The 14,809-nt window shown below is 36.5% G+C and overlaps 1 protein-coding gene across 15 annotated transcripts in view; it reads left to right on the top strand.

Moving 5' to 3' along the window:
• LOC136036379 (glutamate receptor ionotropic, kainate 2-like) overlaps positions 1–14,809 on the top strand; it is a gene marked incomplete at its 5' end in the record, with an annotated part of 326,696 nt that overhangs the window by 285,608 nt on the left and 26,279 nt on the right. For all 15 annotated transcript variants that reach the window (XM_065718683.1, XM_065718607.1, XM_065718615.1 and 12 more), the window contains 1 exon segment: positions 6,637–6,862. In XM_065718683.1, the coding sequence (XP_065574755.1) occupies positions 6,637–6,862 (226 nt within the window).

Raw genomic sequence — 14,809 nt, 5'->3', positions numbered from 1 at the left:
CAATATAAGCTTTAAATTTTGGGAGAGGGCTAGATGATCGAACCTCCGGAAGGCATAAAATTCCCCAAGGACAATTTAACTGTAGCCATATTTAAGTTTAGAACAATTCACAGACCCAGTGCCTACCAGAAAATAAAAAGATGGCGCCAATAATTTTCATGGTTGTTCAATACTTTTTCTTGTTATGCGATAACAAGCCATACTGAGACTGAAGAAAATGCTCTTAGAAACAATGTAGTATAAAAAGTCTGAGTGTCCATAAAATGCGGCCGATCACTTATAGCTTTTAGATGTTGGTACACTCATAGCTGTATGTTCACAAACCGTTGATTTTTGAATTAAAATCAAGTTAGTGGACTGTGATGAAAAACGTTAAGAGCCATGGCTAATTGGTGAAAAGGCCAAGACAGACAGTCTGAGTGAGAGGCAAAGTTGGCATTACGCCTTTTCAGAATTCTATAAAAAATAATGTCGTTTCGCTTGTTGATAGGTAGTCTATGCTCCATCCATCCTAGGGCAGAACTAAGATACATAGTCATGGAATGAGCGTAATTCAAATTGTCTATGAGCCATTTGAATGCAATTGGAGACCCCAAATAAAAGGTTTTCAATGATTTATGACTGACCATGTCCAAAAGAATTTGAAGACAATTGGGCAGCTGAGATTCTTTTCATTACATGAGCTTTGCCTACTGAGAAAGGCCACTGGAATTGCAATGGGGGAGATCGAGATTCTAGGGTTAAGATTTTTGGCACCATCCATCCGTTTGTCTCCATTTAATCTTCATTTCCTATCACAAAACCTTCAGAATGCTCCCCTCTAGATTGACACCGGTGCACTGATACTTGTTCATATACTATTGTATCACAACTGGCTTGTCTAATAGACATATCCGTATGTTGATGAGATTCGATGAGCTATTCAACTATTAACCACGAATTTTTCTGTCTTCATTTTTACGGTTTTCAAGCGTAGTTCTCTGAGCGATTAAGTTTTGTAAGAGGATCCCATAACCCTCCCCTTCTTTAGAGGGACGCCAAAAACGATAAAATTTTATCGTTTTTGTTACACTTAAAACAGTGCTGCAATAAGAGGGCAGCTTTCACCACTCAGCCCCCATATTACGGGGTTAATCAAAAAAACATTTCTCAGAAGGAAGGAAGATTAGAGGGGAAAGCAGAACACCCTCTAGCTTTTTTATGTTTATCTGAATGCTCAATGGGAGTTAGAAGCTTAGGGCTTAGAAATGCAGTTTTCTAGATTCAGGCATCCCCCCCACCTCACGGAAAGATCCAACCTTTGCATACTAAAGCCACTGGTTCTATACAATTACCCCTGGGAAAACCAAACAAACAAAACAACATAAGTCCGTGACCAAATTCACTCAAGAAAATACAAAAAATTTCATTTCTGTATACAGTTTTCTGAGTTGTTGAACCTCCTGGTGCGATTTTCATCAAAGTCACTCCCTCTACTGTGAACGCTTCTCCCTTTTTTTAAAAATTTGGCAGATTTTCTATGGCTCGTAATTTTTGATGAGTAATTTTACACTTAATAAATTCGGTAGATCCAGAATCATTATAAAATGCACATTTTTTTACGCATATAATTTTATCGCATTTATCTCAGAGTTGCAGTGATTATTAGCACGATTAACTCTTTACTTTCGGTTCGTTACCACAAACTGTTTGATAAAAAGAAAAAGGGGAAATTTTGACTTTTCCTCACAAAGAACTCGTTAATGCCATTATGGTAACCAGAACGATGTCATTCTTTTTCTAAAAATATTATTTTGTTTGTTTATAGGCCTAAAACAGCCGTGAATTTACACGCTAAACTTGATTATAAATGTGGCATCAGAAAGGGAATAGTTCCCATCGTTAACGCAGATGAATATTTGATGCAATTTGGCTTTAGAGACTTGTTTCGTATTCCTATGCTGTGTAGATGAATATATAAGATAAACAGCTATTTAATATGCCATGCAAAGCTATTAATTTCTAAGATTCCAAGCGTTCTGCAACTCGTAAGTATTTTAGAGCAAGTCCAAGAATACGCTTTAAGCTGTGTAACCATCTCAAGAAGACGTAAGGTATCTCAAATTGAGCGTACGCGAATTCAATCTTGTCAATTTTTTAACCAATTTTCCAGAAAAATGTTTAGTTTCTTTTTTCCCAAAGTTGATAGACTGAGCCGTGGTCATAGAAACTGAAAGAACGCCAACTCGAATGGAAATTTGATTTCTCGTGACCAACATGTTGTAGGTATCAGAAGATATACGCCATAACAAAGTCCTGTTTCAGCCATATTGTGCGACAAAACAACATTTTTTACCCAAATAGAGCTAAGATTATATCGAGCAAGAATGTTTGAGATTTCTGTTGTGTCAAAAACTATCAAAATAGTTTGTACAAAACCTTTCAGATCAGATATGCTGTGGATATTAAATAAATGGTTCTTACAGTCACGAATTTAAGGGGTTATTCAAATAAGTTGATTCATTTAAAACTTATGTACTGTGTTAGATAGTAACACAAACATGAAAAACATAATTTTTTTCAAGCGTCGTCGTGTTGGACCAATGAAAGATAGATAGTTGTAAGAAGAGTCAATGAAATTCCATTTTTTATTACAAATGATGTCTAATCAGGAAAGTGGATCGTGCCTCAGTAAAATGCCACTTTGCGTTTTTCGCCACAAAGCGACAATTCTGACACAGACAAAGTGTCATTGCGAATAAATTTACGAGATGTTCGTTGTTTTTACGTTATGAAAGGCATAATAAAAACTACCATTTTCAGGAGCTCATTCCAACGTTGTAGTAATTTTGTGGCAAAAGAATTGATTAGTAGAGTGGATTGGTTAATGACACATCTTCGCTAATTAAATCAAATTTATGGTAATTCTTATAACGTTGGCGTGCCATAAAACATTGATATAGTTCAATACACTGCTTTATGCGGTTTTTTCATCGTCAAAGTTAAAAGATACTTCAGATTACTGTGTGTTATTTGTGTTTTTACACTTTCTTATTTTTACTCAATTTCAGATTATGCTATCTTTTATAACTGTTTTAAGCGTCTAGTTCATTGGCAAGAGAAGATTGTTGGAAATCTGTTTTGAGAAACTTTAAAACCAACTTTAAAAACTTTTTGTCTAAATGTTGAACTTTCTGGAAATGATTTATGGTCTCTCTAAAATTTACTTTGGCACTAAGTTATTACAGCTATGGTATTTTTCTTCTTAGAACCCATGATAACTATTAATAAATTGTATATAGAACTAAGCCTATCTAGTGATTAAATAAAAAAAAACAAGTTTTTTTTAACGGAAAGTAAGGAGCAACATTAAAACTAACAGAAATTACTCCGTATATGAAAGGGGCGTTTCCTCCTCAACGCCTCGCTCTTTACGCTGAAGTTTGACCCTTTCTCTTAACTCTACTTTTTAAAACAGTAAGAAACTTTAGCGTAAAGAGCGGGGCGTTGAGGAGGAAAACCTCTTTTCATATACGGAGTAATTTTTGTTCGTTTTAAGTTTTAATGTCGCTCCTTACTTTCCGTTAAAAAAAAACTTGTTTTTATTTAATTTCTTGACGTTTTTGAATTAATGCATGTTTTGATCTTGGCTCTCCGCACATAAATAATTAAAACGAAATTTGCATATTAATTAATTGCAATTATTCGGAAGATTTTGAGAAAAAAGAAGCGAGGGAGGAGGCCTAGCTGCCCTCCAAGTTTTTGATTACTTAAAAAAGGAACTAGAACTTTTAATTTTTTACAAACGTTTTCATTGGTAAAAGATATACGTAACTTACAAATTAACTTACGTAACGAACTTCTATATTCGTATGTTTTATTGCGTATATGAGGGGGTTCAACCCTCGTCGATACCTTGCTCTTTGCACTAAAGCTTAGATTTTGTCCCAATTCCTCAAGAATGACCTCTGAATCACAAAAGGCCATAGAATAAATAGTTGAAATTACTAAAAATACTTTAGCCTAAAGAGTGAGGTATAATGAGGAGGTAAACCCCTCATGTGCGTAATAATTTTTGTTCGTTTTAAGTTTTAATGCTGCTCCTTACTTTCAGCAGAAAAAACTTTTCATATTTATTTTTTCATTGTTTTTTTTAGATAAAGCTAGAAAATCCTGCGCCCCCTTCATTGAAATTCTCTTCCCCCATGAGCAGTCTCTCAATGGAAATATCCTCCCATGTCCATTTTTTAGAGTTTCGGTTACTATTGAGCCGGGTCGCTCCTTACTACAGTTTGTTACCACGAACTGTTTGATCATTAAACGCTTGGAACATATCCGTGTTTCTCAAATTTTTGACATACATGTACCCCTTTCTAAAGCACCAAACTCCTTGTGAAAAAATGAATGTGTTTTAAATAAAATATCAATACATCTTTTTTGGCACATCCAAAAAGAATAACAGAAAAAATATTCATATTAGAATAAGAATTAAGTGCTTACATTTCAGATTAAGTAAATAGTGTTAACATATCGAGGTGCGTTTTTCAGTCAGGCTATGAACAACTTTTATCCAGATCAACGAGAAGAATAAAATTGTGTGTGCTGAGATGACATATTGTCATTACTTGGTTGTTAAAGTGTTCGAGACACCAATAAAAAAAAACATGCCACTTTGACCCATCTTAAGTCTATTGACACCTGAGAAGCGCGGATTTCCTAAGATTTTGTGGGGTTGTTTCAAATTCGTGACGTTTCTAAGGAAGTATCAAATTTTCGTAAGGGTTGAAACGTTGAACCCTGAAAATAAATAAAAAAAAACTAGTTACTTAAAATTGAAAGCGTTTTCCGTGCTTCACCATAAAGACTAATACCAATCTGATGATTCCCAAAGACAGCCACACCTTTGGGAAAGCTGCACCATCTTAAGTTGTTTGGTGCCACATGATTTAGCTTTTTTTGCTGATTTACTACCCATGTTCTTATTTTTTAACTTTGAGCCCACTACTACCAAAAGCTGCGTAACTGCACGTGGAGGTCTTTTTAATAAAAAATTAATTTTTTTTCCCTAATTTCTTAGACATACTTGGATGTTTAAATCTCCTCTTGACTAATTCAAACAGTCAAATTTCATTCCACTGTCCTTGTTAGTTAAATTTCAACCTGAAAGTCCTTCTACGTCCAATAGCCTGTTCCTTGCAGTATTGCACACTACAGGTACAAATCCCAGACAAACCCCGGTGAAACGAGTACCCCACCAATGTTTTCTGGTACCCCAGGGGGTAGACATACTGCACTTTGGGAAACACTACCGTAGAATATTATAATAAATAGTTAGGACGTAAGAAACGGCCCTATAAATCAAATGAAATATTTAAATAAAATTATATTGAAATTAAAAACAAGTTTAAATAAGTCTGAGAGAATAGCGGTCAAAGTGTTTTTCAAATAGTTAGCTGCAAACGTTTCCTTTTGCATGTCCAACATGACGCTCTCATCAACCTTAGGGGATATATTTGTATCACAACTTATAAATTTTACCGTTGAGTCTATGATTTAAAGTTTCTCTAGCAAAACTTTTGTTTAATGTTATTTTCCTAAGCCCAGCGCTGGAGTCCTGATCAAGGAATTTCTGTAAAAAGCTGATTTATTTAGGGAATTTTTTATAGACCTGCCCAAAACCAAGCCCGAATTGTTATTTTTTTTTTCCTTAAAATACATGAAAATATTGATGAATGCTTGGGATAAAATCTTCAAGTGAATAGACTATCGATACCCCGATGGGGCTAGAGATTATTTTGGACTTATTGAGACAATCAATCTAATATAAAATGTTCCAGTTTTTCTGGGTTCCTTAAATTTAATCTAATCAGGGTTTCAGTGAAGGATTCTTAACAATAACTAGAAAAAAGTGCCCATTGTCAAACATAAATAATGCGATCAACTACTTTTAAAAACAAGATAAGTGACTTTTTTACAACAGATACTGTTTTCTATCTTTTATAGGCTACATTTCTTAACCCCAAAGAATAAAAATTCTTTACTTTGCCTGCGGGGAAAGTATCGGTGGACTTGTTAAATATCAGGTAAAAAAAATAAGATTTACATTAGCCTATATATAACCAGTATGTATGTTATCGTGAATGAAATCGGTGAATGTCGATATTCACCGGTGAATGTCCGAAATACCTTTTTTTCACCTTGGATTTAGTCAGTGTTGCCAGTCAATTTTTCAATTTAATGCAAGGTTTGATGATGACAGGTAAGATTTGGTTAAGTTGGGTTAGCTTAGATCTTTAACCCATTTCTGATATTTATAACCAAATTTAACCTAATAATCTAACTTAACTTCAACTGTAATTGCTTGCATAAGACTGAAATGGTGACTCGCAAAGCCAATTGAATCCAAGCAGAGAAAAGAGAATTTCGGACTTTCACCGGTGAATGTCGAGATTCACCCGATTTCGGACATTCACGGTAACATAGCAACATCAGTATTCTGTATCTTCAATGCAACAAGATGCAGATTCAGTTGACAATTTAAACAGCAACAGACGCTTTCTTTCAATTAAGAATTTTATACAGTACATTGTTTCTTTTCGTATTTTCAGCGCCCGGTAATGTGCCCCAAATTGTAAATTTAGTATTTGTTTATTTTAGGATTCAAAGATAGAAACTTATCAAAAAATGTGGAGATTCATGGAGTCAAAACAGCCTTCAGTCTTTGTATCTGCATATGATGAGGGTATAAATCGGGTGTTAGAGGGTAATTATGCCTTTCTTATGGAATCAACAACACTTGATTATGTAGTGCAAAGGAACTGTAATCTCACACAGATTGGAGGACTCTTAGATTCGAAAGGATATGGGATTGCAACTCAAAAAGGTAATTTTCTTCTTTCCTTCTTATGTTTGGTAACCAGTTTTAAAACTTATAATTTATCAAATCTTCTTTAAGTGTTTTATAATTTTAAACAAGACCTTTAACACCATCATAACACAATGTTTTCAAAAACAGTTGGTATATCCAAAAAATATCAAAAATGATAAATTAATGATAACCGACAATTGAAAAATGACGAAGCCTCTGAAATCGGGGCTGTGATGCCATTTTTATGGCACTTGGTATTAACCAAGTGACATATAGCAATCGCAAATTCTGTCTGTCTGTCGGTCTGTCGGTCCAGGTTTTGCTACTTTAGGCACTTCCAGGTAAGCTAGGACGATGAAATTTGGCAGGCGTATCAGGGACCGGACCAGATTAAATTAAAAATAGTCGTTTTCCGATTTGACCATCTGGGGGGGAGTGGGTGCCCGTTAATTCGGAAAAAATAGGAAAATTGAAGTATTTTTAACTTACGAACGGTTGATCAGATCATAATGAAATTTGATGTTTGGAAGGATATCGTGTCTCAGAGCTGTTATTTTAAATCCCGACCGGATCTAGTGACATTTTGGGGGGGGAGTTGGGAGGGGGAAACCTAAAACTTGGAAAACACTTAGAGTGGAGGGATTGGGATGAAACTTGGTGGGAAAAATAAGCACAAGTCTTAGATACATGATTGACATAACTGGAACGGATCCGCTCTCTTTGGGGTAGTTGGGGGGGGGGGGGTTAATTCTGAAAAAATAGAAAAAATGAGGTATTTTTAACTTACGAACGGGTGATCGGATCTCAATGAAATTTGATATTTAGTCTTATATCGTGACTCAGAGCTCTTATTTTAAATCCCGACCGGATCTGGTGACCTTGGGGGGGGAGGGGGAAATCTAAAATCTTGGAAAACACTTAGAGTGGAGGGATCGGGATGAAAATTGGTGGGAAAAATAAGCACAAGTCCTAGATACATTATTGACATAACTGGAACGGATCTGCTCTCTTTGGGGTAGTTGGGCGGAGGGGGGTTAATTCTGGAAAATTAGAAAAAATGAGGTATTTTTAACTTCCGAACGGGTGATCGAATCTCAATGAAATTTTATATTTAGAAGGATATCGTGTCTCTGAGCTCTATTATTTTAAATCCCGAACAGATATGGTGACATTGGGGGGGGGGCGTAGGTTGAAACCTAAAACTTGGAAAACACTTAGAGTGGAGGGATCGGGATGAAACTTGGTGGGAAAAATAAGCACAAGTCCTAGATACACGATTGACATAACTGGAACGGATCCGCTCTCTTTGGGGTAGTTGGGGGGGGGGGGTAATTCTGAAAAATTAGAAACAATGAGGTATTTTTAACTTACGAATGGGTGATCGGATCTCAATGAAATTTGATATTTAGAAGAATATCGTGTCTCAGAGCTTTTATTTTAAATCCCGACCGGATCTAGTTACATTGAGGGGGGGAGTTGGGAGGGAGAAACCTAAAATCTTGGAAAACATTTAGAGTGGAGGGATAGAACTTGGTGGGGAGAATAAGCACAAGTCCTAGATACATAATTGACATAACCGGAACGGATCCGCTCTCTTTGGGGTAGTTGGGGGGGGTTAATTCTGAAAAATAAAAAAATGAGGTATTTTTAACTTACGAACAGGTGATCGAATCTCAAATGAAATTTGATCTTTAGAAGGATATCGTGTCTCAGAGCTCTTATTTTAAATCCTGAACAGATCTGGCGACATTGGGGGGAGAGATGGGAGGGGGAAACCTAAAACTTGGAAAACACTTAGAGTGGAGGGATCGGGATGAAACTTGGTGGGAAAAATAAGCAGAAGTCTTAGATACGTGATTTACATAATTGGAACGGATCCACTCTATTTGGGGGGGGGGAGTTAATTCTGAAAAATTAGAAAAAATGAAGTATTTTTAACTTACGAAGGAGTGATCGGATCTTCATAAAACTTCATATTTAGAAGGACCTCGTGACTCAGATCTCTTATTTTAAATCTCAACTGGATCCAGCGTAATTGGGGGGGGGGCAGTTGAGGGGAACCGGAAATCTTAGAAAATACTTAAAGCGGTGAGATCAGGATGAAACTGGATGGGAAGAATAAAAACCTGTCTAAGACACGTGACTGACATAATCAGACCGGATCTGCTCTCTTTGGTGGAGTCGGGGGGGGGGGGGTTATTTTGAAAATTGAGGTATTTTTAACTTACAAAAGGGTGACCAGATATTAATGAAATTTGATATTTAGAAGGGTCCTGGGCTTTAAAGCTCTAATTTTAAATTCCGACCAGATCCTGCGACATTGGGGGGAGTTGGAGGGGGAAACAGAATTCTTGGAAATCGTGAAAATTGGGGTATTTTTATTTTACGAATAGGTGATCGGATCTTAATGAAATTTGATATTTAGAAGGAGTTCATGTCTCAGAACTCTTATTTCAAATCCCGACAAGATCTTTTGACACTGGGGGGAGTTGCAGGGGGAAATATTGGAAAACATTTGGAGTGGAGGAATCGGGATGCAGCTTGGTGGATAGAATAAACAAATGTCCTTGATACGTGATTGACGGAACCGTACTGGATTTGCTCTCTTTGGGGGAGTTGGGAGGAGGGGTTCATTGATTTGGCGAGTTTGGTGCTTCTGGACGTGCTAGGACGATGAAAATTGGTCGTCGTGTCAGGGAGCTGCACAAATTGACTTGATAAAGTCGTTTTCCAAGATTCGACCATCTAGGGGGCTAAAGGGAGAGGAAAAATTAGAAAAAATTAGGTATTTATAACATACGAGTGGGTGATCGGATCTTAATGAATTTTGATATTAGAAAGACATCGTAACTCAGAGCTCTTATTTTAAATCCTGACCGGCATTAAGCCTCTTATTTTCCTTTTAAATCAATCTATTGATTCATAGAATTTTGTTAGAGCTCATACCATATGATCTCTTGGCTCATAGCTCTTCTGGCCTCGTCACAAGTGTCATATGAGCTCTTAGCTCTTGTTTAGAAGGGAAAGCTAAATTTCCAGAGAAATTTAAAGAGTCAAATTTTTCAGCAAATAGCACAACAGTATCTTAGAGCAAATAGCAGTGAATGAGCAGTGTGCTCCAACTTTTTTTTCGCTTCTTTTTCGCTTTTTTTGTGCTCCAACTTCATCAGAATAGCTGATTACAGAAAGTTTGTAGGGCTCGGAAGTTCGTTAATCTCAAATCCAGTTCCATGAAAATAAGAAGTGTCAAACTACCAGTTATTTAGGGTTTCAAACAGTTCGTGGTGACGAACTGTAGTAAGGAGCGACCCGACTCAATAGTAACCGAGACTCTAAAAAATGGAATTTTGACACCAATAGTTACGTCAAAAGAATCGCATTTTAATGTTAATTTTAAATATATAAGTTTCATCAAGTTTGATTTTACTCATCAGAAGTTACGAGCCTGAGAAAATTTACTTTATTTTAGAAAATAGGGGGAAACACCCCCTAAATTGGAATCTTAACGAAAATCACACCATCAGATTCAGCGTATCAGAGAACCCTACTGTAAAAGTTTCAAGCTCCTATCTAGAAAAATATGGAATTTTGTATTTTTTGCCGGAAGACAGATCACGGATGCGTGTTTATCTGTTTGTTTGTTTGTTGTTTTTTTTTCTCAGAGGTGACCATATCGACCCAATGGTCCTAGAATGTTGCAAAAGAGCTCATTGTGTTGCGGAGAAACACTACTGCTTTCGTAGTTTTTTTTTTTTTTTTTTTTTCACCGTGATCAGCGACCTGTAGCTCCGAGGTGGTAAGAACTAAAAATTTGAGATTTTTCAGAGGGAAGGGAAACGTGAAACAGAGTAAAAAAGTTCCAGAGAAGTTCCTAAAATTTCTAACAGTTTTCCATAAAAAAAAATAAAACCGTTTTTTTCTTAGAAACTCTGCGTTCGATGTTTGGCGTCAAGTTAAGACGACCCTAGCTTCGGAAATAAACTTGTTAGAAATACAGTTATGCTGAACTCATGTAGAACTTTCATTTGTCTCTTCGAGAACCGGAGCACAAAATTCCGTAGCTCTTACAGATTTCCCGGAAATAATTCCGGAAAAGTCCATCTCGTTCCGATTTTTTTTGGAATTTTCTCAAATTTTCGATTTTGATGTTTCTTATATTTTTATCGAGTAGTGCTATGAAAAGTATGCAAGAAGAAGTGAAGTGTTCTATATACCAAGTTGCTTCGTTCTCTAAGAAATAATTTCCGAAGTTTCGACGTTCTAGAGGTAACTTCTGTTCTGGACCAGCTAGAATTTTTTTTCCAACGCGGTTCGACAGGTCTCGATCTCTTAACAACTGGAGCTTACAATAGTTTCTCCGAAATAAAATTCCTTCTTTGGGTTTTTCTATTTGGAAGTTTTGTCATGCCCTCGGGGCAATTTAAATTTTTTGGTGAATTTGGTTTGTTTTATATCTTCCTAGCTTAGACCATCAAAAGTTAAGCAGAAAACTATAAGACGTTATTTCCGTATCTCTTTCAGATTTCCCGGAAATAATTCTCGAAATGTGCGTCTCGAAACATAATACTTCGAATTGGCGTCACTGTTGCTCCGCAACTTTGTCCCGTAGGGCACAGTTGCAGGTGTTGCTCCGCAACTGTGCCCTAAGGAACAGGGCACAGATGCTGCAACACTTCCCGTTGCAAAGGCAACGGAGGTCTTTTTCTAACTGAAATTAAAAGTTCTAGTGCACTATTTAAGTGACCAAAAATTGGAGGGCACCCAGGTTCCCTCAGACGCTCATTTGTCCCCAAAATCATCGGATCAAAAGAAAATTCGCTTTATTTTAGAAAATAGGGGGAAACACTCCCTAAATTGGAATCTTAACGAAAATCATACCATTAGATTCTGCGTATCAGAGAACCCTACTGTAGAAGTTTCAAGCTCCTATCTAGAAAAATGTGGAATTTTGTATTTTTTGCCGGAAGACAGATCACGGATGCGTGTTTATCTGTTTGTTTGTTTTTTTTTTTTTTTTTTTTCTCAGAGGTGACCGTATCGACCCAGTGGTCCTAGAATGTTGCAAAAGGGCTCATTATAACTGAAATTAAAAGTTCTAGTGCACTATTTAAGTGACCAAAAAATTGGAGGGCACCCAGATTCCCTCCCACGCTCATTTATCCCCAAAATCACCGGATCAAAAGAAAATTTGCTTTATTTTAGAAAATAGGGGGAAACACCCCCTAAATTGGAATCTTAACGAAAATCATACCATTAGATTCTGCGTATCAGAGAACCCTACTGTAGAAGTTTCAAGCTCCTATCTACAAAAATGTGGAATTTTGTATTTTTTGACAGAAGACAGATCACGGATGCGTGTTTATTTGTTTGTTTATTTTTTTGTTTTTTTTCTCAGAGGTGATCGTATCGACCCAGTGGTCCTAGAATGTCGCAAAAGGGCTCATTCTAACTGAAATTAAAAGTTCTAGTGCACTATTCAAGTGACTAAAAAGTTGGGGGGCACCTAGGCCCCCTCCCACGCTCATTTATCCCCAAAATCACCGGATCAAAATTCTGAGATAGCCATCTTATTCAACAGGGTCGAAAAACCTGATGACTATGTCTTTGGGGACGACTTACTCTTCCACAGGCCCCTTGGAAGGGGTTGCAAGTTACAGACTTTGACCAGTGTTTACACATAGTAATGGTTATTGGGAAGTGTACAGACGTTTTCAAAGGGATTTCTTTGTTTGGGGGGACGAGGGGTTAAGGGGAGGGCTTACGTGAGGGGATCTTTCCATGGAGAACTTTGTCATGGGGGAAGAGAATTTCCATGAAGGGGGCATAGGATTTTCTATCATTATTTTAAAAAACAATGAAAAAATTAATATGGAAAGTTTTTTTTTCAGCTGAAAGCAAAGAGCAGCATTAAAACTTAAAACGAACAGAAATTATTACGCATATAGGGTTCACTTCCTCCTAAGACCTCGCTCTTTATGCTAAAGTATTTTTAGTAATTTCAACTATTTATAGCCAAAATCAACACATGCATTAATTCAAAAACGCTCAGAAATTAAATTTAAAAAAAAATAGTTTTTTACTGTTTCAAAAAGTAGAGTTGAGAGAAAGAGTCAAACCTTTGTGTAAAGAGCGGGGTGTTGAGGAGGGAACAGCCCCTTTCATATACGGAGTAATTTTGGGTTGACCACATAACTCAAAATGTTTCAAATGCCTCAGGACTATTTCCTTCAAATGACAAAATTTCCTAAAGACGGGAAACAAGCACGCCAAATTCTGTAAATGACCCATTCAAAAATTGAAGCTCTTACAGATAGGGTAGGAGAGGTTTTTTGACTGTGTCCTCTCCCCTAAAATTTCATTATTTTTATTATTCGCCATGTAGCTTATGATTTTACGTAATGCCCCATTTTATTTTTTGTGTTTTTAAGTTATGAATCAAACCATCCCCACCAATACAAATTCCCCCTTACATGTTTGAATGGACGTATTATGCTATATTGAAGTCAAAACCTTGTCAAGACTGGTCATCCATATTCATACATGGCCAGGGTTGGGGTCCTAGGGTCATAACCTTCAGTCCTAACCTCGTCACTCATATTCGTTGTACCCCCTCAAGCATACAGATATGTCACACATCTTCCATAATAGGGATCATTCCAAAAACCTTGTCACTGACACTGAATACTCATAGATACATTTAAGAACACACATGTAATTTTGTTGAAATCACAACCATAGTGATGTTAATATTTACTTTCTATAATCTACGCAGTTTTATACAAATAATTAAATAAAAAAAACAAGTTTTTTCAACTGAAAGTAAGGAGTGACATCAAAACTTAAAACGCACAGAAATTACTTCGTATATGAAAGAGGCTGCTTCCTCATCAACGCCCCGCTCTTTACGCTAAAGTTTGACTCTTTCTCTCAATTCTTCTTTCTAAAACAGTAAAAAACTTTAGCGTAAAGAGCGGGGCGTTGATGAGGAAGCAGCCTCTTTCATATACGAAGTAATTTCTGTGCGTTTTAAGTTTTGATGTCACTCCTTACTTTCAGTTGAAAAAACTTGTTTTTTTTATTTAATTTCTGAACGTTTTTGAATCAAAGCATGTTTTGATTTTGGCTCTCCGCAGAGGAATAATCAAAACGAAATTTGCATATTTTTTTTTTTTGGCTCAATGGCTTTCCCATAATTTTGATCGAATGATTTTGAGATAAAAAGAGCGGGGAACGAAGCCTAGTTGCCCCCCGATTTTTTGGTTAATTAAAAAGGCAACAAGAACTTTTAATTTTTTACGAATCTTTTTTTTGGTAAAAGATTTACGTAACTTATAGATTAGCTTACGTAAAGAACTTTTGTATTCTCATGTTTTTATTACATATATGAGGGGATTCGCCCCATCGTCAGTACCTCGCTCTTTACACTAAAGCTTAAATTTTATCCCAATTCATAAAGAATGACCCCCTGAATCACAAAAGCCGTAGAATAAGTAGTTGAAATTACCGAAAATACTTTAGCGTAAAGAGTCAGGTATTAGAAGGAGGTGAGCCCCTCATATGGGTAATAATTTCTGTTTGTTTTAAGTTTTATTGCTGTTCCTTACTTCCAGCTGAAAAGCTTTTTCACTTTTATTTTTTAATTGTTTTTTTTTTTTTAATAATGCTAGTAAATCCTGCTCTCCCTTCATGGAAATTTTCTTCTCCCATTACAAATTCTCGAAGGAAAGTTCCCCCAGCATATCCCCCTCTTCTCAACCCCTCCCCCAAACCAAAAAAATCCTCCTGAAAACGCCTGTATACTTCCCAATAACCATTACTATATGTAAGCACAGGTCAAAGTTTGTAACTTGTTGCCCCTCCCACGGGGACTGTGGGGGAGTAAGTCGTCCCCAAAGACATAGTTATAAGGTTTTTCGACTACGCTGAATAAAATGGCTATCTCAGAATTTTGATCCGTTGACT

The sequence above is a fragment of the Artemia franciscana genome, chromosome 2, assembly GCF_032884065.1.
Source record: "Artemia franciscana chromosome 2, ASM3288406v1, whole genome shotgun sequence".
In the NCBI taxonomy this organism is placed as follows: Eukaryota; Metazoa; Arthropoda; class Branchiopoda; order Anostraca; family Artemiidae; genus Artemia; species Artemia franciscana.
Note: the sequence above shows the minus strand (reverse complement) of the source record. Positions and strands in the feature narration are given on the sequence as shown.